This window comes from Corvus cornix, chromosome 20 (genome assembly GCF_000738735.6).
Source record: "Corvus cornix cornix isolate S_Up_H32 chromosome 20, ASM73873v5, whole genome shotgun sequence".
Classification (NCBI taxonomy): Eukaryota; Metazoa; Chordata; class Aves; order Passeriformes; family Corvidae; genus Corvus; species Corvus cornix.
In genome coordinates, this window is record NC_046349.1 from 1,330,535 (window position 1) to 1,352,191 (window position 21,657).

At 54.3% G+C, this 21,657-nt stretch overlaps 1 protein-coding gene across 5 annotated transcripts in view; it reads right to left on the reverse strand.

Annotated features, from left to right (window-relative positions):
* Positions 1-132: 132 nt before the first annotated feature.
* The window catches only part of LOC120411065 (centrosome-associated protein CEP250-like), a 55,306-nt gene continuing 33,781 nt past the window's right edge, over positions 133-21,657 (reverse strand). The window contains exons 1-15 of one of the 5 annotated variants that reach the window (XM_039563556.1): positions 11,987-12,253; positions 11,236-11,390; positions 10,025-10,293; positions 9,392-9,517; positions 8,888-9,001; positions 7,928-8,121; positions 6,502-6,629; positions 6,142-6,311; positions 5,227-5,406; positions 4,483-4,617; positions 4,063-4,206; positions 3,326-3,606; positions 1,968-2,127; positions 1,090-1,393; positions 135-493 (exon numbers count right to left, since the gene is read on the reverse strand). In XM_039563556.1, coding sequence (XP_039419490.1) covers positions 222-493; positions 1,090-1,393; positions 1,968-2,127; positions 3,326-3,606; positions 4,063-4,206; positions 4,483-4,617; positions 5,227-5,406; positions 6,142-6,311; positions 6,502-6,629; positions 7,928-8,121; positions 8,888-9,001; positions 9,392-9,517; positions 10,025-10,153 — 2,337 coding nt within the window. In that variant the 5' untranslated portion in view covers positions 10,154-10,293; positions 11,236-11,390; positions 11,987-12,253 and the 3' untranslated portion in view covers positions 135-221. Of the gene's footprint in view, positions 494-1,089; positions 1,394-1,967; positions 2,128-3,325; positions 3,607-4,062; positions 4,207-4,482; positions 4,618-5,226; positions 5,407-6,141; positions 6,312-6,501; positions 6,630-7,927; positions 8,122-8,887; positions 9,002-9,391; positions 9,521-10,024; positions 10,294-11,235; positions 11,391-11,986; positions 12,254-17,251; positions 17,406-17,861; positions 18,110-18,255; positions 18,304-19,192; positions 19,561-21,657 lie in introns of those variants that run through there. The other 4 variants (XM_039563555.1, XM_039563554.1, XM_039563557.1 and 1 more) reach the window with 4 other exon arrangements.

Here is a 21,657-nt window from a genome sequence, read left to right on the forward strand (position 1 = left end):
ATTAACAGCAAACTTGGCCTTCTCACCCCTCGTTCCAGGTCCAGGTATTTGAAATCTGAACGTGGGTTTGGACACGAGGAATTGCCCAACCCATGCAATGTCCATAGAGCCAGTGTGGACATTGAGAACTACAGCTTGTAGGGCACAAAACTCCAGCATGGAGGAAAACCAGCAGCCTCAGCACTAACTGGCTTTGACATGACTACGACATCTTTTCCTCCTTATTCAGAAGAATGCAATTTGACAAGTTCAACTGCAAAGAGGTGCTCCTTAGAACTATTAACACAAGGGCCAAACATAGCTAGGAAATGGCCCTTCATGGCATCTGCCCTTCTCACCAGCACATCCTTCCTTTCCTTCTCCAGGCTCTCCAGTTTCCTCTGCAGAGATGCCACCTCCTGATGAAGAGTCACAGCCTCTTCCTTCAGGGCAATGGCCTCTTTCTCCAGGGCAGTTTCTTGAGAGGTCTTCTGGTGTTCTGCCCTCCACATCGCTGCAGCAGGAAGGAGAAGGAGAATGAGAACAGCAAAGCAAAGGCAAACTGATGTGCATCCTGCAGGGACAACAGCACTGTCTTCTCGGCCTGCCTGTGTTTGCAGGCCCTAAGGCCACAAGGGCTTCCAAAGCTGACAGAAATGAAGGAGAAAAAAGCAGGAATCAAAGGGGCAAGGTTCAGAGGAACAGGAAAGTGTCTTTGCTCTTGGGCTTGTGCAGAGTGAGCAATCCAAGAGAGACAAAGGAGCGGGGATGCCTGTGCAGCCCTGCTCCAGAGAGGCCAATAGCCTGGAGGCTCTGGCAGGGCCTGGAGTTGGGGGGAATCGAGCTGAGGCATCCAGCTACAGCTCCTCAGCACAGACACAGCACCTGAAAGGCACCACCTGTGCACGGGATCAGCCATAGCACAGCCAGATGGCACTGCCAGCCACGGCATCTTTCTCGAGAAAACGCTTTCACTGGCACTGGATGGATAAATCTCCTGCTGGTTGTTCTTCCCCTCTGCCATCTCTGGGCACTTTTGCTCTGCACGGGATCAGAGATCCCTGCTGGCGAGACAGGATGGGGCAGTGGGTGCGAGAGGAGAAGCTCTACCTTGCTCACTTTCCTCCAACTCCTGCTGCAGCTCCTGGTTGCAGGCTCTGAGATTGTCCCACTGAGCCTGTGTCTTCCTCAGCTCCAGCTCTGAGGTGTTAAACTTTATGGCCAATGAAAGTGCTTTGTCATCAGAGCTCTGGAGCTTCCTACGCAGCTCAGACACCTCAGCCTCCAGCACGTGCACAGAGTCCCTCAAGCTCCGTTCTCCTGCTCGGGACTCCTCCAGCTCCTGCAGCAGCTGCTTCTCTCGAGTTGCCTGGGTAGCCTCCATCTCCAGCACTGCATCCTGCAGGGCCCACATCTGGAAGATGGATACACAGAGCCTCAGGGACAGTGCTGCTCCTGAGGCAGCAGAGCAGGCAGTAGAGCAAGCAACAAAGGAGAAATGACTTCAGGCAAAACCACGCCCAAAACAGAAGGCACAGAGCCAAGGATTCCAATGGACAAATGTCCTGAAAACAGGGAAAGGGAGCCAATGGGCATCCTTGAGGCTGCAGCTCTGAACACCGGCTGAACTGGCTGCGGTGGAAGTGCCCTCCCCAGCCTGCCATAGCCACATCTGTGTGCCCACATTGCTCGGTGCCCAGCACAGGCACCAACTCCATCTGGGACAACACTGCTAACAGAGGGATGGAGAAGCTCCAAAGGAGTCTGCTGCTGCTTCTCCTCCCACATTTCCTGCTGGGACCCGGGAGAGAACGGGAGAAAACATTGGCAGCAGACACCAGATCCAGCCTTGGCCTGTGGGTGCAGCAGCACCCCGGGGCAGAACACGGCAGCAGTGGATGCTGCTGGGAGGGGAAAGCAGTTGGGGCCTCCAAGCCAAAGGTGATGATGTGTGTCCCTGGAGAAGAGGATGCCAGGGCACAGATTACCTGGATGTTGAGCGCCAGCAGTTGTCCTGTGCGGTTTGAACAGAGCTGCTCGGCCTCGTGAAGAGCAGAACGAAACTGAGACACCTGATTGTTCAGTGCCTGGTTCTTTTCTTCCAGTGTTCTGAGGCACAGGTTCTTTTCCTCCAGAGACAGAACCAGCCTAAAAGGGAAGCATGCAACTCATTACTACACGGTATCACATTTTAGGAACTCTTAGGACTCGCACCACCTCGGGGAAAACTGCTCTGTCTGATGAGGTTTGTCTAAACAACGTGGCTGTTTGTTTGTTCCCCCTGCAGTCACAGCCCAGCATGTGCCCACTCTGCTTTTATTCATGAAAGAATGGGGAGTTCCTGCCTACATGTCCTACCTTCTTCTTGAGATGGGAATGTGAATGCAGACCTAACAAAGTCTTGCAATGAAGAGATTAGGGGAGAGGAAGAGTTTTCTTCTGACTACCCAGGCTCCAAGGGGGAAAGGTTTGGTCAACATGGAAGAGACATTTCCTTGCCCCATCTTGTATGTCCAGGTAGGAGGAGCAGCACCCTACAGCCAGCGGATCTCGGGGAAGATCCCTAAGATTTACCAGCACCCATCCTACTTCCAGCTGGAGAAACAAAGGCCAATAGCAGAAGTGGCAACAGAGCCTTGGAGCACAACCTGATGGAAGATGCAGCAACCTGCAGGCAAGCAAGAGTGCCCTGCCTTTTCTTTGTCTTCTTCTTGGAAGAAGAATCCTGCGGCACTGAAGACCGGCAGGACTTGGTCAGCTGGAGGAGCCCCGCCAACCTTGGTCTTGTTTCTTGCATTCTTTGCACAGTCAGTATTGCCTGTGACTCTGGAGGGTGGCAGGGACCCTGCTTGAGCCCCTCCAGGCACCTGGGGGCATTTTCTGAGGAACGATGCAACAGAGACATTCTTGGTTCTTGGGTGCCTTTGAGGGGAATCTGGCCTAGGTCAGCAATCAGGGCCTTGAGATGGTTCTGCCAAGCAAAGGCATCAGGCTGCCAGGCTGATCCAGATGCCAAAGGCTTCAAGTTACAGGACCCAAGGCGGAGCTGCTGCATGTGTCCAGCTCCTTACACTGCAGCTTGGGCAGTGTTAGCACACCCACCTCACAACAGAACACACCCCCAGAGGGAAAGAGCTACTCCAAAAGCCTTTGTCTTGAGAAAAACTCTAACTGAAGGCTTGAAAGAAAAGAAAATGAAACACAACATCCAGACAACGAGACGCGTCTGCACCGAGAGTTCAGAACTCTGCCACGTAGGAGATGCTGCCAGAGCCCCTGGCAGGTGCAAAGATGGCAAAGAGGGAATCCATTCCCACAAGGCAGAGTCCCACAGGCTTTCATTTACCTGGCTTTTTCCTTCTCTAGGGCGTCCAAGGAAGCCCGAAATCCTGAATTTTGGCGTGCCACTTCTTCCCATTGACTCCCTTCCAGCTCCAAGTTCTTCAGGTGCACTTGCAGCTCCTTGTTCTGATGTTCTGCCTCCTCCAGCATCTTCTGGAGGTGCTCAACCTCCAACAGCTTCTGCCTTGACTGCTCCTGGGCCCAGCTCACATCTTGCTGGGCTCTCTGAACAATCGTTGCCTGGGACTCTCTGGAGGCTGCCAGCTGAGATGTCAACTCTCCCACCTCCAGTCAAACAGAACAAAGCAGTCAGAGGCTACAGCCACAGCCTGTCACTGTCAGCCACAGCAGAGGCTGTGAGAAAAGGCAAAGGCCAACTTTCCATTTCTCCCTGTCCTCAGAGCACCAGATTCACAATGCATACACACAACTTGTTTCAATCTCTACGTGGCCCACCAAGGGCACCTGAAAAAGCACCTCCCACACCAAGGCTAGCAAGAAGAGGCCAGCAGGAATCCATGCTGATGGTTGCTGGCCAACAGCCCAGAGGACTAGCCCAGCTGTCCAGGGCAGCAGCTGAGATTCAGCAGAGCACTGAGGGTCCTGCAGAGCAGCTGCCAAGGAGCCCAGAGCACGAGGCAGCCCCAGGGACCACCCCAGCAGCTGCTGCTCTGCCATGGAAAAGCAAGAAGGGCACAGACCCCCTGCTGGATGCTGCAGTGCCACTGCTGTTTCACTCACCTGCTTTTCTAGAGCCTCCCTCTGCTCCAGGAGGAGATTCATTTCCTCTTTGATGCCTCGTAGTCCTTCCTCGTGCCTCTTCTGCGCTGCCTGGATTTCCCTCCGAGCTTCCTGCAGCTCAGCTTGCAGCTTTGCCTCGATGGTCTGGCAACAAAATGCAGAGCAACTTCCTGGGACCTGCCCTCAGGCTCAGCTTTTCCCACTTGCTGTCTCAAAATCCCATTCCTTCAGCGACTTCTTTTGGCTTCTCTACCCAGCTCTGCTTCCATTGCAAGCCTTCCTTCCCGGGCCTGAGCTCTGGAGCTTGCCAGGCTCTCTGCTGCCAGGGCCTGAAGCAGCCCTTGCCTCCTCACTCCCAGCACCTGCCTTTTGTGCCCCTGCCACTGCCCTGCACTCTGTTCCCTGCCTGCTCAGACTTACCTGCCCCTTCTCTTGCTGCTCTTTCACCTCCTGCCTGAGCTGCTGCACCTGCTGGCAGGCTCGGCTTAGCTGTCCCCGAGTTTGGAGCAGTGTCTCTGATAAAGAATTCTTCTCCTTCTGCTTTTCCAGCAGGACCTGCACAGAAGGAAAGAGCAGAGGGCTTGACACTTGCCCTGCAAACTCTGTGTGCCAAGAGGCAAAGACTGATGGGCTCACGCGCTCTCAGAGCACTCGGCTGCTGCTCCCCTGGGCCACTGTCTGCCCTGGGGGGGACACAGCTTCCCAGGAAGTGACTTAGAACACAGCCCAGGAGACATCTCTGGGTTGCTGTTCAGAAATACTCCAGGCGAGTCTTTAAAAAGATTTTTCTCTTGTCAGCGTTCCTGCTGCGCCCTCCCTGTGCCCACAAAAGAAAAGTCCTACAAACTCCGTTTGGCTATGGACACCGACCAGTACACACCAAAAGAGGACCCGTAAGAGAACAGTGCAGATCCTCCGAGGTAAGTCTTGGAAAAACAGAGCACAAGAGCAGCACAAAAATCCCAACGGAAAGCTGATGTTTCTGCCTGGCTTCCTAGGAGAGGGCTCATTCCTGGGCCCAAAGATAGCCCTGTTCACCTTTCACCTCCCCAAATTCAATGTAGAAGACATGGAGGGCATGCTCCACACAGCCCCATAGCCTGCCATCTCCCACAGCTCCAGCCTTGCAAAAAATCACACCAATTCTCCTTGCACAATCATTACCTCTCGCTTGGCATTTTCAAATCTAGTTCGTTCCTCTTCTCTTTGAGCCTGCAGGGTGGCAACTTTCTGCCTCATCTCAAACAGCACCTTCTCGTGCTCCTGCTCTCTCTCTGCCTTCTCTTTTCCCCATTGCTGCAGCGTCTCCTGCATCTCTGCATGGTGCCTTTCCCGCTCACTTGCCTGCGGAGGGGAGCAAAAATCTTCAAGTTGCAGTCCCCAGGCAAGCTCCTCGCTGAAAAACGTGAAGCTTCATCCCTCCCACAAACCCCAACCTGAAAAGACAACAGCACTGGCTCTCTGCTCTCCAGAAACCGTGTCCTGTCAGGGAATTTAAAAGGAGGCTCAGCAGGTGCAAGAATCACAGAACCATGGAATCATTTCTGTTGGGAAAGACCTGCACCAGCATTGAGTCCAACCATTCAGAAAAGGAGGTGTCACCTTCTGGCACCCTGATGCCCCAGTCACAAGGACTGAAGGACCGGGGCCTGTTCCATTTGCTTCCAGCCCAAAGCTAATCCCTCTGTCCACCGTGGGAGCACAGCAAGACAGGAACCGAGTTCCCACGCCTGCAGCCAGCAGCACTGTTGGCATCTGCTCCACGCTGGCATCTGCTCCGTGGCAGGTGGGACTCGGGGAAGATCCTGCCCTGGGCTGCCACGCTTTGGGTGGGCACTGCCCAAGCTGCTCTGGAACTCGTCTTACGCCCTCACGGAAGCCGTGGCTGCATTTACTGGCCCAGCACCATCCTGGGGGTCTTCACGCGCCTCCGAGTCCGAGCCGCCGCCTCTCCTGCCCGGCCCAGCAGTGGGAGGCCTCTGGCAGAGGATTGCTGCCCTTTCACACCCTCAGGCTCTGCTGGTGCTAAACCAGCCCCCAGGGCCGGCTTGGACAATTCAGAAGCCTATTGTCACCTACCAGGTCTTGCAGGAGCTTGTTTATTTCCACCTGCTGAGCAGTTCCCTGAAGCCTGAGGCTTTCCTGACGCTGCTGCTCTGCCTGCAAGAGCTGTTGCGCTGTGTCTTCCTGCTCCTGCTTCCTGAGAGCTCTCTCTGCTTCCAGCTCACGTTGGAGGCACTGCACTTCTCCTGCAAACATGACCAACAGCAAGATTCAGAGTCTTTACTGCCTTTACTGACTCAGGCCCTTCCAGTGTCGGCGTAGGAGGGCCCTGCCTCCAGCGCCACCGCTCCTCAGAAGCCCTGCAGACAGAGGAGGCTTTACAGCAGCTTCTCTAGGCAGGGGCGGCACCACAAACAAAGCACACGAGGTTCTCACCTTGTAGCGCCTCCTTGGCCTGTGTGACTGTGAGCACTTGAGCCTCCAGATGGTTGCTGGTGATCTCCAGCTGAGATATCTGCTGCTGAGCAGCAAACAGGCTGGATTCCAGGCTCTCCTTCGCTGACCTACAGGTTGCAAATACGGAGAGACATGAGCTGCTCGCTCCTGACACTCCCAGGCAGTTATTCCAGGACAACGTGGCTCAAGGTCCCCAGGCCTGAGAATGCAAAATGGCTCGCATGGAAACTTGTACAGAGAAGGCCCATTTGTGCCATTTCAATAGCAAAGCAGGGCCCTCTGAGGGAGTGCCCAGGCCTTCCTTATGGCCTGGCACAGCACAGACAGCCCAGCCCAACGTGACCTCAACAGCCGAACCTTCAGCTGCTGTTCCTGACCTATGACCCTGGCTAGCTGTGCCCACACAGGCTGGGCCGACGAGCAAAAGCCCAGCCTCTGCTCACAGCCCTTCTCTCATCAGCACTTCCAAGCTGCTCTGCACGGGGACAGAACAGACTCTCGTCCTGGCTCACCCCTGACTTGTTAACTCTCTTCATCATGGACATAAAGGTACATAATTTTCCAGACACCCTGTATTTAGGAGACTTCAAGAACTACTTTGCATGATACAGTAAAATCTCATGGTCGTGGCAGCACTTGTAAAAATTCAGAACACTATGTTGTCTGAACAACAACTACCTGAATGCAGAGACTGCAGTTTAAACTCCTGCATGGTCAAGGAATAGACTTGCCACCTTTATTTTAGTGTTGCCAGCTAAGCAGGCAGTAGCCCAAGTCTTGTCCTTCTTTGGAGAGTGAGAGGGACCATCCAAAGGGACCTTGGCAGGTTTGACAGGTGGGTGCCCATCAACCCTCAGCAAGAATCCCCAGGGGCTGTCAACAATTCCAAAGAGGTTTCCCTGCTGCTCTCTAACCAGCTCTAGGTCCTGCCTCACACTTCTCAAGAGTGTGCTTGGAAGCTGAAGGCCCTCAGCATTTTCAGCAGGAGCCTCTGGCTTCCCCCTGAATGGCAGCGTGCTACTGCCAACATCCCAAGGTCAGAGCCTGGAATTCTGAAGATGAAGCTTCAGTTCTGAAGATCAGGATTGTGTCAAGCTACTTAGGAAGGAAAGAGGGATGTTCAATGCCCAGAACAAGGAACTAAACCCAAGAAAAACATGAGGTTTCACTCAACAGCTGCATGGTTTAACTACTACTCAATTCAGGGCCGGGTGGCTTGCTTTTGACTTCCCACACGAGTGTGCTGGGCGGCACAAACAGAAGCCCAAGGCTCATGACAGCTTTGCTGGCTTTAGATGTCAGAAGAATAACCTTCACATTGTGGCATATTTCTTTTTCTTGAGACTTCCATCTTCTGTCCATGCAAAGTAAAAGCATCCGGAAAGGGTCTCCTCCCTGCCTTTACCTGGTCTCTGCCAGCTGCTTGGAAAGGTCTTGTTGGCGACACTCCATGGCTGCCAGTCGGCCCTCAAGGGCAGCCTTCTCCTGGCCCAGCAGCTCCTTCTCTCTGCACACCTGCGCCAGGGCGTGCCCTTGGCCAGAGGATTCCTGGTGCAGCTGCTCCAGAGCCCTGCTCGACGACTCTTGCTCCTGGGAAACCTGGAAGCAGGACAAGGTACAGCTCAAGCCCTTCCTCAGGAGCCCTGTGCAGAGCCAGCCAGTGCCACCTCGCAGGCAGCCAGAGGACAGGGAGCTCCTGTGCTCTGGGCTCAAAGTTTCACAGCATCTGCCCTCTGCAGCTCCCATACCCTGGGCTGCCAAAAGCCTCTGGCACTGTTTCCTTGGAAGTGCTGTGTCAGGCCCTGCTGGCTTGCCTGGCACCAGATTGCTCCTTCCCAAAAAACATCCCTGCCCCAAATTCTGTGTGCTCACCCAAAAATACTGCATCTTCCACAACTGCCAATACACTTTACTCTAAGCACCAGCAGTGCAGCTGCTGTTCAGCCCTCGCTACAAAACTCTGCTCACTTCAGTCCATCACTCTGCTCACCCCCACGTGTTGCCTCCCCTTGCCTGGGCACGGGAGAAGCAGATCCCCATGCCCAGCTTTTGGCCTGAAGCTGATCTGAACAGCAAGCTCCTGCACAGCCAGCCCAGGGACAGGGAGCAAACTCTCCCTCTCCCAAACTTCAGAGCCAGCTGCTCCCACCTCCTGCTGGCTCTGCAGCGGCTGCAGCCACAGCAGCTCCAGCACGGTGCCCTCTGTCTGCTCTGGAGCAGAGGAGATGCCAGCCCTGGGAGCAGCGCTCAGGGCTTGCCTGGCTTGGGGAAAACAGCTCAGCTCACAGCTGCTCCTCTGCTTTCTGAGGGACAAGTGCTTTGCCAAGGGCCGTGTTCCTCCCACCAAGGAAGACGCTGTTCTCACCTGTCCAGAAGTCGACCTGCTGTGCTGGGCAGACTGGGGAGCATCCACTCTAATGGTACCCGAGAGATAAACTTTCCTAAAGATTCTCTGGACACTCCTCCCTGCAGGTTCCACCTGCACGTTGGATGGGAGAAAGGGTCACAGAAACCTGTCAGCAAACATGGGGCAAAAGGACCTCTGGACATCAAGGCGAGGAGATCTCTGCTCAGAGACCCTCAATTGCACCAGACAACACTGGGGGCAAAGAGCTCTTGCTGGGGGCTGTGCAGGAGAGGCCAGTGTGTGTGCGGGGACACGGGGCCAGGGAGGGAGGCAGCGGAGTGAAGGTGCCTTTGTGAAAGCCATGGGCTGCCACAACAGAGAGAACAAACAAAAGGGTGCACCCACAGCAGGGACAGGGAGAGGCAAGGAAACAAGCAGAGGACTCCAGAGCACTGCCTGGGCACACGTGTCATGCTCCAGAGGAGCCTGAGGCTCTGCAGAGGCAGCGAAAGCCCACTTTACCTCAAAAGTTCTCCTGAGCTCACGCTTCTCTGGCTTGTCTTTTGCTGCTGCTGCAACCTGGTCCCGCACACATTCCACACCCTTCCTGGAGCGCTCTGACAGCCGCTTCCCTTCTGCTCCAACAGCCTGCTGGGAATTCAGAGAGGAGATGATTCCCTTATTTCAAACACCACAAGAGCTGTCCCTCAGATATCTCCACCTTGGGAAGCATCCTCAAAGCTCCAGCAGTGCAGCTGCTCTTCAGCCCTCGCTACAGAACTCTGCTCACTTCAGTCCATCACTCTGCTCACCTGCTCCATTCCTTTCCACACCAAATCCAACCCCCACCTGTTGCCTCCCCTTGCCTGGGCACGGGAGAAGCAATTCCCCATGCCCAGCTTTTGGCCTGGAGCTGATTTGAACAGCAGCTCCAGAGCTGCATCAGTCATTCCAGGCGTGCCAGCAAACAATCTGGCAGCCAATGGTCTCTGGCTGGAGCCAGGCAGACACACAAGGCTGCCTGCTGCAGCCCGGGCTGCTTTGCCCAAGCAGGCCTAGACTGACAGGGATCTAGAATCCCACCTCTTCATGGGAAACTTCATTGGAATCACTGAGAGACATTGACGTGGACTGAAGATCAATGCCAGTGCCTACCTGGGGATGACTCTTTCCCTTCAGGAAGGCCAAGCGTTTCTTCAGAGCCTCTTTGGCAATTTTACCCTTGGCCAGTGGAGCACACAGGATTTGAGTGTTCCCACTGCCTTCTTTCAAAGCAGCAGCCATATGCTCCAACTCTTCCAGCTTGGCTTCCTTGTCCACTTCCAATTGTTGGGGTTTTCCTTACGGCTTCGCATCTCCGGTGTATTCATTTCATTCTTCTTTTTCAGATCTCTCATCTGCTCCTCGTACAGTTCCCGTTCACGCTGCCAAAACAGGGAGGTCACTCATTCCCTCTCTGGGTTTGCTTTTCATACCAGATCGGGACTCCTGCCACAGGCAGGCAAAGGCTGCCCCTCTCTCTCTGCCTCTCGGGATGCCTCAGACCTTTGCTGGGGCCACCCTTGACGCTGAGTCTTTCCCAGCTCACTCAGCCCATCCCAGCTCCCTTTCTGCCCTTCCCCGACCTCTTGCAGCTCCACTCGAGTGTTCCTTTGGGGAGCAGCTGCCAGAACTGCAGCCAGGATTCCAAGCCCATGCTAAGCAGGATTTAGGCAGTGCCTAAATGAGGATGTGCTCTCCATCAGGGAGAAAGGGAAGAGCAAACACCCCCAGCAATTCATTCCCTGCAGTTGGGCTGACAGGAGTGGTTTTTGAGCTCTCCTGTGTAGAGTTTCCATGGCACCATCCCCAAGAGCCCCACTGCCCTCTCTTGGAGCAGCAATGGCCACATCAGTCTGTCATTCTCTGCTGCCACTCAGGACGAGTTCTCCCCTTGCAGGCACACTTCCTTATCTGCATCAGCACTTTGCTTTTCTCTCTTTTCTCCCCACTGGCTGCTCTCTGATGGCCAAGGCCAAACACCTTTCTATTAACAGCAAACTTGGCCTTCTCACCCCTCGTTCCAGGTCCAGGTATTTGAAATCTGAACGTGGGTTTGGACACGAGGAATTGCCCAACCCATGCAATGTCCATAGAGCCAGTGTGGACATTGAGAACTACAGCTTGTAGGGCACAAAACTCCAGCATGGAGGAAAACCAGCAGCCTCAGCACTAACTGGCTTTGACATGACTACGACATCTTTTCCTCCTTATTCAGAAGAATGCAATTTGACAAGTTCAACTGCAAAGAGGTGCTCCTTAGAACTATTAACACAAGGGCCAAACATAGCTAGGAAATGGCCCTTCATGGCATCTGCCCTTCTCACCAGCACATCCTTCCTTTCCTTCTCCAGGCTCTCCAGTTTCCTCTGCAGAGATGCCACCTCCTGATGAAGAGTCACAGCCTCTTCCTTCAGGGCAATGGCCTCTTTCTCCAGGGCAGTTTCTCGAGAGGTCTTCTGGTGTTCTGCCCTCCACATCGCTGCAGCAGGAAGGAGAAGGAGAATGAGAACAGCAAAGCAAAGGCAAACTGATGTGCATCCTGCAGGGACAACAGCACTGTCTTCTCGGCCTGCCTGTGTTTGCAGGCCCTAAGGCCACAAGGGCTTCCAAAGCTGACAGAAATGAAGGAGAAAAAAGCAGGAATCAAAGGGGTAAGGTTCAGAGGAACAGGAAAGTGTCTTTGCTCTTGGGCTTGTGCAGAGTGAGCAATCCAAGAGAGACAAAGGAGCGGGGATGCCTGTGCAGCCCTGCTCCAGAGAGGCCAATAGCCTGGAGGCTCTGGCAGGGCCTGGAGTTGGGGGGAATCGAGCTGAGGCATCCAGCTACAGCTCCTCAGCACAGACACAGCACCTGAAAGGCACCACCTGTGCACGGGATCAGCCATAGCACAGCCAGATGGCACTGCCAGCCACGGCATCTTTCTCGAGAAAACGCTTTCACTGGCACTGGATGGATAAATCTCCTGCTGGTTGTTCTTCCCCTCTGCCATCTCTGGGCACTTTTGCTCTGCACGGGATCAGAGATCCCTGCTGGCGAGACAGGATGGGGCAGTGGGTGCGAGAGGAGAAGCTCTACCTTGCTCACTTTCCTCCAACTCCTGCTGCAGCTCCTGGTTGCAGGCTCTGAGATTGTCCCACTGAGCCTGTGTCTTCCTCAGCTCCAGCTCTGAGGTGTTAAACTTTATGGCCAATGAAAGTGCTTTGTCATCAGAGCTCTGGAGCTTCCTACGCAGCTCAGACACCTCAGCCTCCAGCACGTGCACAGAGTCCCTCAAGCTCCGTTCTCCTGCTCGGGACTCCTCCAGCTCCTGCAGCAGCTGCTTCTCTCGAGCTGCCTGGGTAGCCTCCTTCTCGATCACTGCTTCCAGCTCAGCCTGGATCTGGAAGATGGATGCACAGAGCCTCAGGGACAGGGCTGCTCCTGAGGCAGCAGAGCAGGCAGTAGAGCAAGCAACAAAGGAGAAATGACTTCAGGCAAAACCACGCCCAAAACAGAAGGCACAGAGCCAAGGATTCCAATGGACAAATGTCCTGAAAACAGGGAAAGGGAGCCAATGGGCATCCTTGAGGCTGCAGCTCTGAACACCGGCTGAACTGGCTGCGGTGGAAGTGCCCTCCCCAGCCTGCCATAGCCACATCTGTGTGCCCACATTGCTCGGTGCCCAGCACAGGCACCAACTCCATCTGGGACAACACTGCTAACAGAGGGATGGAGAAGCTCCAAAGGAGTCTGCTGCTGCTTCTCCTCCCACATTTCCTGCTGGGACCCGGGAGAGAACGGGAGAAAACATCGGCAGCAGACACCAGATCCAGCCTTGGCCTGTGGGTGCAGCAGCACCCCGGGGCAGAACACGGCAGCAGTGGATGCTGCTGGGAGGGGAAAGCAGTTGGGGCCTCCAAGCCAAAGGTGATGATGTGTGTCCCAGGAGAAGAGGATGCCAGGGCACAGATTACCTGGGTGTTGAGCTCCAGCAGTTGTCTTCTAAGCTCAGAACACAGCTGCTCGGACTCCTGAAGCACAGAATGCAGATGACACACCTGATTGTTCAGTGCCTGGTTCTTTTCTTCCAGTGTTCTGAGGCACAGGTTCTTTTCCTCCAGAGACAGAACCAGCCTAAAAGGGAAGCATGCAACTCATTACTACACGGTATCACATTTTAGGAACTCTTAGGACTCGCACCACCTCGGGGAAAACTGCTCTGTCTGATGAGGTTTGTCTAAACAACGTGGCTGTTTGTTTGTTCCCCCTGCAGTCACAGCCCAGCATGTGCCCACTCTGCTTTTATTCATGAAAGAATGGGGAGTTCCTGCCTACATGTCCTACCTTCTTCTTGAGATGGGAATGTGAATGCAGACCTAACAAAGTCTTGCAATGAAGAGATTAGGGGAGAGGAAGAGTTTTCTTCTGACTACCCAGGCTCCAAGGGGGAAAGGTTTGGTCAACATGGAAGAGACATTTCCTTGCCCCATCTTGTATGTCCAGGTAGGAGGAGCAGCACCCTACAGCCAGCGGATCTCGGGGAAGATCCCTAAGATTTACCAGCACCCATCCTACTTCCAGCTGGAGAAACAAAGGCCGATAGCAGAAGTGGCAACAGAGCCTTGGAGCACAACCTGATGGAAGATGCAGCAACCTGCAGGCAAGCAAGAGTGCCCTGCCTTTTCTTTGTCTTCTTCTTGGAAGAAGAATCCTGCGGCACTGAAGACCGGCAGGACTTGGTCAGCTGGAGGAGCCCCGCCAACCTTGGTCTTGTTTCTTGCATTCTTTGCACAGTCAGTATTGCCTGTGACTCTGGAGGGTGGCAGGGACCCTGCTTGAGCCCCTCCAGGCACCTGGGGGCATTTTCTGAGGAACGATGCAACAGAGACATTCTTGGTTCTTGGGTGCCTTTGAGGGGAATCTGGCCTAGGTCAGCAATCAGGGCCTTGAGATGGTTCTGCCAAGCAAAGGCATCAGGCTGCCAGGCTGATCCAGATGCCAAAGGCTTCAAGTTACAGGACCCAAGGCGGAGCTGCTGCATGTGTCCAGCTCCTTACACTGCAGCTTGGGCAGTGTTAGCACACCCACCTCACAACAGAACACACCCCCAGAGGGAAAGAGCTACTCCAAAAGCCTTTGTCTTGAGAAAAACTCTAACTGAAGGCTTGAAAGAAAAGAAAATGAAACACAACATCCAGACAACGAGACGCGTCTGCACCGAGAGTTCAGAACTCTGCCACGTAGGAGATGCTGCCAGAGCCCCTGGCAGGTGCAAAGATGGCAAAGAGGGAATCCATTCCCACAAGGCAGAGTCCCACAGGCTTTCATTTACCTGGCTTTTTCCTTCTCTAGGGCGTCCAAGGAAGCCCGAAATCCTGAATTTTGGCGTGCCACTTCTTCCCATTGACTCCCTTCCAGCTCCAAGTTCTTCAGGTGCACTTGCAGCTCCTTGTTCTGATGTTCTGCCTCCTCCAGCATCTTCTGGAGGTGCTCAACCTCCAACAGCTTCTGCCTTGACTGCTCCTGGGCCCAGCTCACATCTTGCTGGGCTCTCTGAACAATCGTTGCCTGGGACTCTCTGGAGGCTGCCAGCTGAGATGTCAACTCTCCCACCTCCAGTCAAACAGAACAAAGCAGTCAGAGGCTACAGCCACAGCCTGTCACTGTCAGCCACAGCAGAGGCTGTGAGAAAAGGCAAAGGCCAACTTTCCATTTCTCCCTGTCCTCAGAGCACCAGATTCACAATGCATACACACAACTTGTTTCAATCTCTACGTGGCCCACCAAGGGCACCTGAAAAAGCACCTCCCACACCAAGGCTAGCAAGAAGAGGCCAGCAGGAATCCATGCTGATGGTTGCTGGCCAACAGCCCAGAGGACTAGCCCAGCTGTCCAGGGCAGCAGCTGAGATTCAGCAGAGCACTGAGGGTCCTGCAGAGCAGCTGCCAAGGAGCCCAGAGCACGAGGCAGCCCCAGGGACCACCCCAGCAGCTGCTGCTCTGCCATGGAAAAGCAAGAAGGGCACAGACCCCCTGCTGGATGCTGCAGTGCCACTGCTGTTTCACTCACCTGCTTTTCTAGAGCCTCCCTCTCCACAAGGAGGAGATTCATTTCCTCTTTGATGCCTCGTAGTTCTTCCTTGTGCCTCTTCTGCGCTGCCTGGATTTCCCTCCAAGCTTCCTGCAGCTCAGCTTGCAGCTTTGCCTCGATGGTCTGGCAACAAAATGCAGAGCAACTTCCTGGGACCTGCCCTCAGGCTCAGCTTTTCCCACTTGCTGTCTCAAAATCCCATTCCTTCAGCGACTTCTTTTGGCTTCTCTACCCAGCTCTGCTTCCATTGCAAGCCTTCCTTCCCGGGCCTGAGCTCTGGAGCTTGCCAGGCTCTCTGCTGCCAGGGCCTGAAGCAGCCCTTGCCTCCTCACTCCCAGCACCTGCCTTTTGTGCCCCTGCCACTGCCCTGCACTCTGTTCCCTGCCTGCTCAGACTTACCTGCCCCTTCTCTTGCTGCTCTTTCACCTCCTGCCTGAGCTGCTGCACCTGCTGGCAGGCTCGGCTTAGCTGTCCCCGAGTTTGGAGCAGTGTCTCTGATAAAGAATTCTTCTCCTTCTGCTTTTCCAGCAGGACCTGCACAGAAGGAAAGAGCAGAGGGCTTGACACTTGCCCTGCAAACTCTGTGTGGCAAGAGGCAAAGACTGATGGGCTCACGCGCTCTCAGAGCACTCGGCTGCTGCTCCCCTGGGCCACTGTCTGCCCTGGGGGGGACACAGCTTCCCAGGAAGTGACTTAGAACACAGCCCAGGAGACATCTCTGGGTTGCTGTTCAGAAATACCCCAGGCGAGTCTTTAAAAAGATTTTTCTCTTGTCAGCGTTCCTGCTGCGCCCTCCCTGTGCCCACAAAAGAAAAGTCCTACAAACTCCGTTTGGCTATGGACACCGACCAGTGCACACCAAAAGAGGACCCGTAAGAGAACAGTGCAGATCCTCCGAGGTAAGTCTTGGAAAAACAGAGCACAAGAGCAGCACAAAAATCCCAACGGAAAGCTGATGTTTCTGCCTGGCTTCCTAGGAGAGGGCTCATTCCTGGGCCCAAAGATAGCCCTGTTCACCTTTCACCTCCCCAAATTCAATGTAGAAGACATGGAGGGCATGCTCCACACAGCCCCATAGCCTGCCATCTCCCACAGCTCCAGCCTTGCAAAAAATCACACCAGTTCTCCTTGCACAATCCCGTACCAACAAAATGTCTATCCGGATCTATTCCGGTGCTGGACATTTCCACGGTGGTTGAGGAAAGCAATTTTGCTTGCTGAAGCAAGTGAAAATTCACAGGGTTTCTCCTTCTCGGACAAAACCCACAGCAAAGTGTCCCCTCCTCCAGTGTGCAAAGCAGCTCTCTGCAACGAGGGCATGCCTGGCAGGGAAACGGCTCTTGTGGTGAGCAGTCCTTTAGTGACTGATGGCAGTCTGGCTGATGTGGCCAAAGCAGACTCTATTTGTGCAGCAGTTCACACACCAACAATACCATTTCCTTGTCTTACACAAAGAAGGTGTCTCATGGCCCTTGCTGGTATTCAAGCCTGAAGACTACACTGTGGTTTTGAGCTTTTGTCTTCAAAAGCAAAACCTCTGCTGTGTCTTTGCCAAACCTACCACATACTCCAGAACTGAGACTGTCTGACAGAGACCATCAGAAACAAACCCTTCTCTCACAGCTCTCCTGTAACACCCAATCCAAACCTCCCCTGGCACACTTGGGGCCGTTTCCTCTTGTCCTGTCCCTTGCTCCCTGGGAGCACAGACCAACCCTCACCTGGCTGCACCTTCCTGTCACAGGGATTTGGAGAGAGCGAGAAGGTGCCCCCTGAGCCTCCTTTTCTCCAGGCTCAGCCCCCCCCAGCTCCCTCAGCCGCTCCTGTGCTCCAGACCCTTCCCCAGCTCCATTCCCTGTTTTAGAGGCTCTGGGGCTGCCCAAAGTAACACATTTTGCAGAAGCATGTAACCCTTTGCTGATGAACATGCATATGCCTGGCTAATAAATGCGTGTGCCATCTTGAGCCAGGTGTGCACAGCAGTGTCCCTCTCTTCTCCTGCCAGAAACAGCATCTGGCCTGATCTGGCTGGCACAACTGCCACTCTCACAGGTGCTGCCTAGGAATAAGGTGTCCAGAGCCACGGTAACATCACACCCCTCTTGCTCCAGCAGCTCCCTCTGAAGCTGCAATTCCTCCAGTGCCTGCCGGTTGACTTCAGCTCCCTCTGCAGTGATGGGTCTTCTCCCTCGAGTGCACCAAGTCCTCCACTGTACAAGAAGGGGCAAGACAAGTTTTCAATGGAAAACCAGCCTCATTTCCAAAACCAACCTCCATCCTGTCCTGCTGCACCGCCTCTTCCGCCTGGGCTGACGCTTCCTTCAGCTGCTTGCTGTTCTTCTGGCGCAGACTCAAGGCTCCTGCTGCCGGGATTCCAGTGCATTGCTGCAGCTTTTCCTTGGACTTCTCAAGGTTTTCACAGTCACTGCAGAGACAAGGCTCAGTCAGAAGAAGGAAGAGGCCTGAAGAGCCATCGATCCCATTTTCAACCCTCCACGATGGAGCTGGGGGCAGTGGGCTAAGGAAGACCTTGCTCTTTCCCTCCCAAGGAAATCCTCCAGAGGCAAAGGGAAAGGAAGGCAGGATTTTGCCTTCCTTCAGTGAGAAGCAGTGGCTGGACAGGGGCACCCAAAGAACAGAATTCAGGGAAGCAGCACAGTGAGAGGAAGGAGTATTCTACTCCAACATCGCTGTGCATCTCCCAGGCAGCCTTGGGAGTCACAGTAGAGCATGAAAAGCCCTGACAGGACGATGCTCGAGAGCCACACTGAGGCCTACACATGGTAGGGCAGGTGAGTTCTTCGCCCAGACCACCTCTGAACGCCCAGACCTGGACGCAGATTGCCTCTGGAACGCAGGAGGAGGAGGAAGAAACACTCACCTTCTGATTTCTTCCATCAGAGAGTCTATTTGCTCCTGGTGGCTTCGGAGCCTCTTGCATTGCTCCTCCATTTGCTCAAAACCTCGCTGCAAGCGCCCACAACTCTCTGTGGCTTCCCAAACCAATTTAAAGGGATGCTGTGCATCAGTGGATGTCAGAGTTGAGAGGCTGTTCCTGGAGGCTGCATGCTGGGAACGGTCAGTGCCGGTGATGGAACTGGCCATGCTGCCACTGCCGTCTAACAGCACCTGAAAGCCCACATCCAGCTGTTAGTCAGGTACTCTGTTCCTATTCCAAAGTACCACTGAGATGCCTCTTCTGATTCCACAAGAACCAGTGTCCATTCGTGGAGGACCAGTTTCAAATCCGAGCCAGCTCAGCGCAGTTTACTCACCTCAGGGGCTCTGGAGAAACGTCCCTGGTGAGAAAGGCCTCGAGCTCCCTGGAAGAGCACAGGGAAGAGCACACTCAGACTGCATGGCTGCCCCTGAGGCAGTCGCCTCTAAATGCTTCCCAGCCTGGAATTCCAGCTCAGCTCCTTCCTCCCCTCCTTGGGAATATTTTCAGCCCAGTAGGTTGACAGCAGCACAAACAAACATGCTGGAAGGTGTCTCATCACTTCTTAGAGCACCACAAGGGGAATTGCCCAGAGCCCCATCCAACCTGGTCTTGAACACTGCCAGGGATCCAGGGGCAGCCACAGCTTCTCTGGGCAACCTGTGCCAGGGCCTCAAGCAGCCTCACAGGGAAGAATTCCCTCCCAATATCCCATTAAACCCTGTCCTGTCCCTGCAGGCCCCTGGCTTAAGTCTCTCTCCAGCTCTCTTCCAGCCCCTTCATGCATTGGAAGGTCACCCTGGAACCTTCTCCAGGCTGGAACAACCCCAACTCTTGCATCCTTTTCCCTTGGCACAGGTGCTGCAGCCCTTGGAGCATCTTCCTGTCATCCTCGTGGCCTCCTCTGCCCCACCGGGGATCATCTTGGAAATGTCTGGGAGAAACCCATTCTTGTCTCTGGGAAGCGCTCAGGCTGCGCTGTGAATTGGGCTGAGGGGAAGGCAATGAAAGCTGCTCCCTTGTTTGTGCCCACACCCTCCAGTGGGACAAGGACGGAGGAGGAGATGTGGGTGTGCTCTGGGATGGCCAGGAGCCCCCCCCATTCCCTCCCAGGCCTGTCCCCACGGCCAGCACCAAAGCTGCTGCCAGCTCCGGAACAGCCAACTGTTAATCCCTTGCTATTCCCAAAGGGAACTGTTCCCAGTGGCACAGCCCAGGCCCACCCAGGCCCCTGCTGGGCTTGGCACAAAGAGGGCAGCAGCTCTCTCACTCACCCGCCGGGTCTCCATCTGCCCCTTGGCACGAGCAGTGACCAAATGTCAGTGTCCAAAGGCCGTTGGCCTTTGCAGGGTCTAAACCCCAGTGTCCAAAGGCTTTTGGCCTTTGCAGGGTCTAAACCCCAGTGTCCAAAGGCTTTTGGCCTTTGCAGGGTCTAAACCCCAATCTCCAAAGGTTGTTTGACTTCACAGGGTCAAACCCCAATCTCCAAAGGCCGTTGGCCTTTGCAGGGTCAAACCCCAATATCCAAGGGTCGTTGGCCTTTGCTGGGTCAAGAGCACAAGATCAAAGTGCTGTTGGCCGTTGCAAGGTCAAAGCCCCAATGTTCAGGAGCTGTTGACAGTTGCCAGGCTGCAAACCCCAACATTCCATGGGCTGTTGATGGTTGCCACGGTGCAAACCCCAACATTCCAGGGGCTGTTGATGGTTGCCACGCTCCAAAGCCCAACATTCCATGGGCTGTTGATGGTTGCCACGCTGCAAACCCCAACATTCCAGGGGCTGTTGATGGTTGCCACGCTCCAAAGCCCAACATTGCAGGGGCTGTTGATGGTTTCCAGGGTGCAAACCCCAACATTCCAGGGGCTGTTGGAGAGGCCCTCCCCTGGCTCTCCACCCATCCCAGCTCACTGCTGCCCCGGCACCTGCACCATCACCCCCACATCCCCACAGCCCAGCTGGGCAGCTGGGCAGGGACCTGGCTCGTAACATGAGTTCAAAGTTGCTGGCCCAGACAGCATCAGTTTTAAGGCTCAGCATTCCTGAGGCCCGCATGCTCTTTAGGGATGTGCTTAGTTCCTGAGTCACAGGAATTCGTCTGTCTCCCCTGACAAAGGGGAGGTGTAAGAAAAAGCCTAAAAAGGTTCTTGGTGCTTACAAAGATTCATGGAAAGTAAAGCTTTGCATCTAGAACAGCCACATGAGGAGGAAAAATGATGTTTCAGGGTCTTTTCAAATTCCTACAGAGAAACGCCAAGAGTTGCAGTGTTTAAGGCTCATAAAAGAGATTAAGAATTCCGAGACAGACACAAGTGCATTTTTTTCTCTGCTCTCTGTTGGGCAATATATCACTAGGTCTTCTAGGCAGAAGAAAAGTCTTGCTGCTTATTTCAAAGATTCCTCGTGTCTTGGGGTGACCTTATGATGTGTATCCCATATCGCTGCCTATGCCCAGAAATTAATTTCTATGCCTCTAAACTGAACACAACTTTTTCAAAGCAGTTTGCAGCTTGTTCAAGGTCACACACAGATAGCGTTTTTTTTCCAGCTGCGGCAGGGGAGGGAGGAGGCACCCGGCTTGCGGCTTCCCGGTCAGCTTTTGGCCAGTTGTTCAGCTGCTTTTTCTCCAGAGAGAGAGTTGAATTTTTTTTTCCTTCCCTGGAATTTCGGACTTTCTCCCTTTTCCACTGGACTGCTACAATATTAGAACACATCAGGAGGACCTTCCACCGAGCGCAGAGGGCCTGGCCCTGGGCCAAGCCCCAGCTCCGAGGAGACCAACAGGAGGACTCTAACAGTTTCCCAGGTTTTTTCTCCACAGTGAGAAATTTTATTATTTAGCATTATTTTCCTTTTCCCGTGTGTTTGTCAAAGAAATAGTTTTATCTCCTTCACTTTCCTTCGAGGAAAATTTATTTTTTCCCGAACCTGGTGGGGGAGGGGTGGTTGTGCCTTCTCTCCGAGGATATATTTCTAAATTTGGCCAAACCGGAACACCTCGCTAGGAACAGACCTTCCAGAACCAAATGCTTGGAAAAGCTTTGGTAGATATTTTTCTCCCTCATCTTTGAGAACATTCGTCTGTGTCCTAGGGAGGATTTTTGTGCCCCAGTTGACAGGAATTGGTTTCTGGCAGGGTACAAATGGTCTGGGGAAGAGAAGAGCGGCACCTGCCTTCTCCAGGGCCTGTCTCTCCAGAGACTGACGGCCCAGGGATGTCACTGCCAAGTTAAGCTTCAGGGACCGATGCAGCTTCGAGTCTCTGCTTCCAGAACAGCAGCTTTGGGCTCCTTGAGCACAGCTGCAAAGGATCAGGACAGCTCCCGTGAAGGTCTGAGCTCCTGGCTGGTCCTTGCACACCTCTCAGTGTAGTTCTGCCAGTGCTGCTGGTCTCGGGCCAGCTGTGACTGCAGCAAGGACACCTGAAAGAGGCAGAAAGCCCAGCTCAGTCAAGCCCACGCGGGCAGGAGCATCCGCAGCCCCACGGTACCGGCTGTGGGGGCAGACACAGCCTCCAACTCCAGCCCTCACCAACACTCTGCCCCTGGGGAAGGGGAAAGGAACAGGCTCCCACACTGCCCCTGAACGGAGCTCAGATGATCAACAAGTCCAGTTCACGGCTGGCAAACCCTTCCCTCATACAACCCTCAGCCACCACAGGTCTGGGAGAGAGAGTTCCAACAGGATTTAGGAACCCAGCTCTGATTCCCAAAGCACGCATTCGGGCCACTGACCCCTTTCT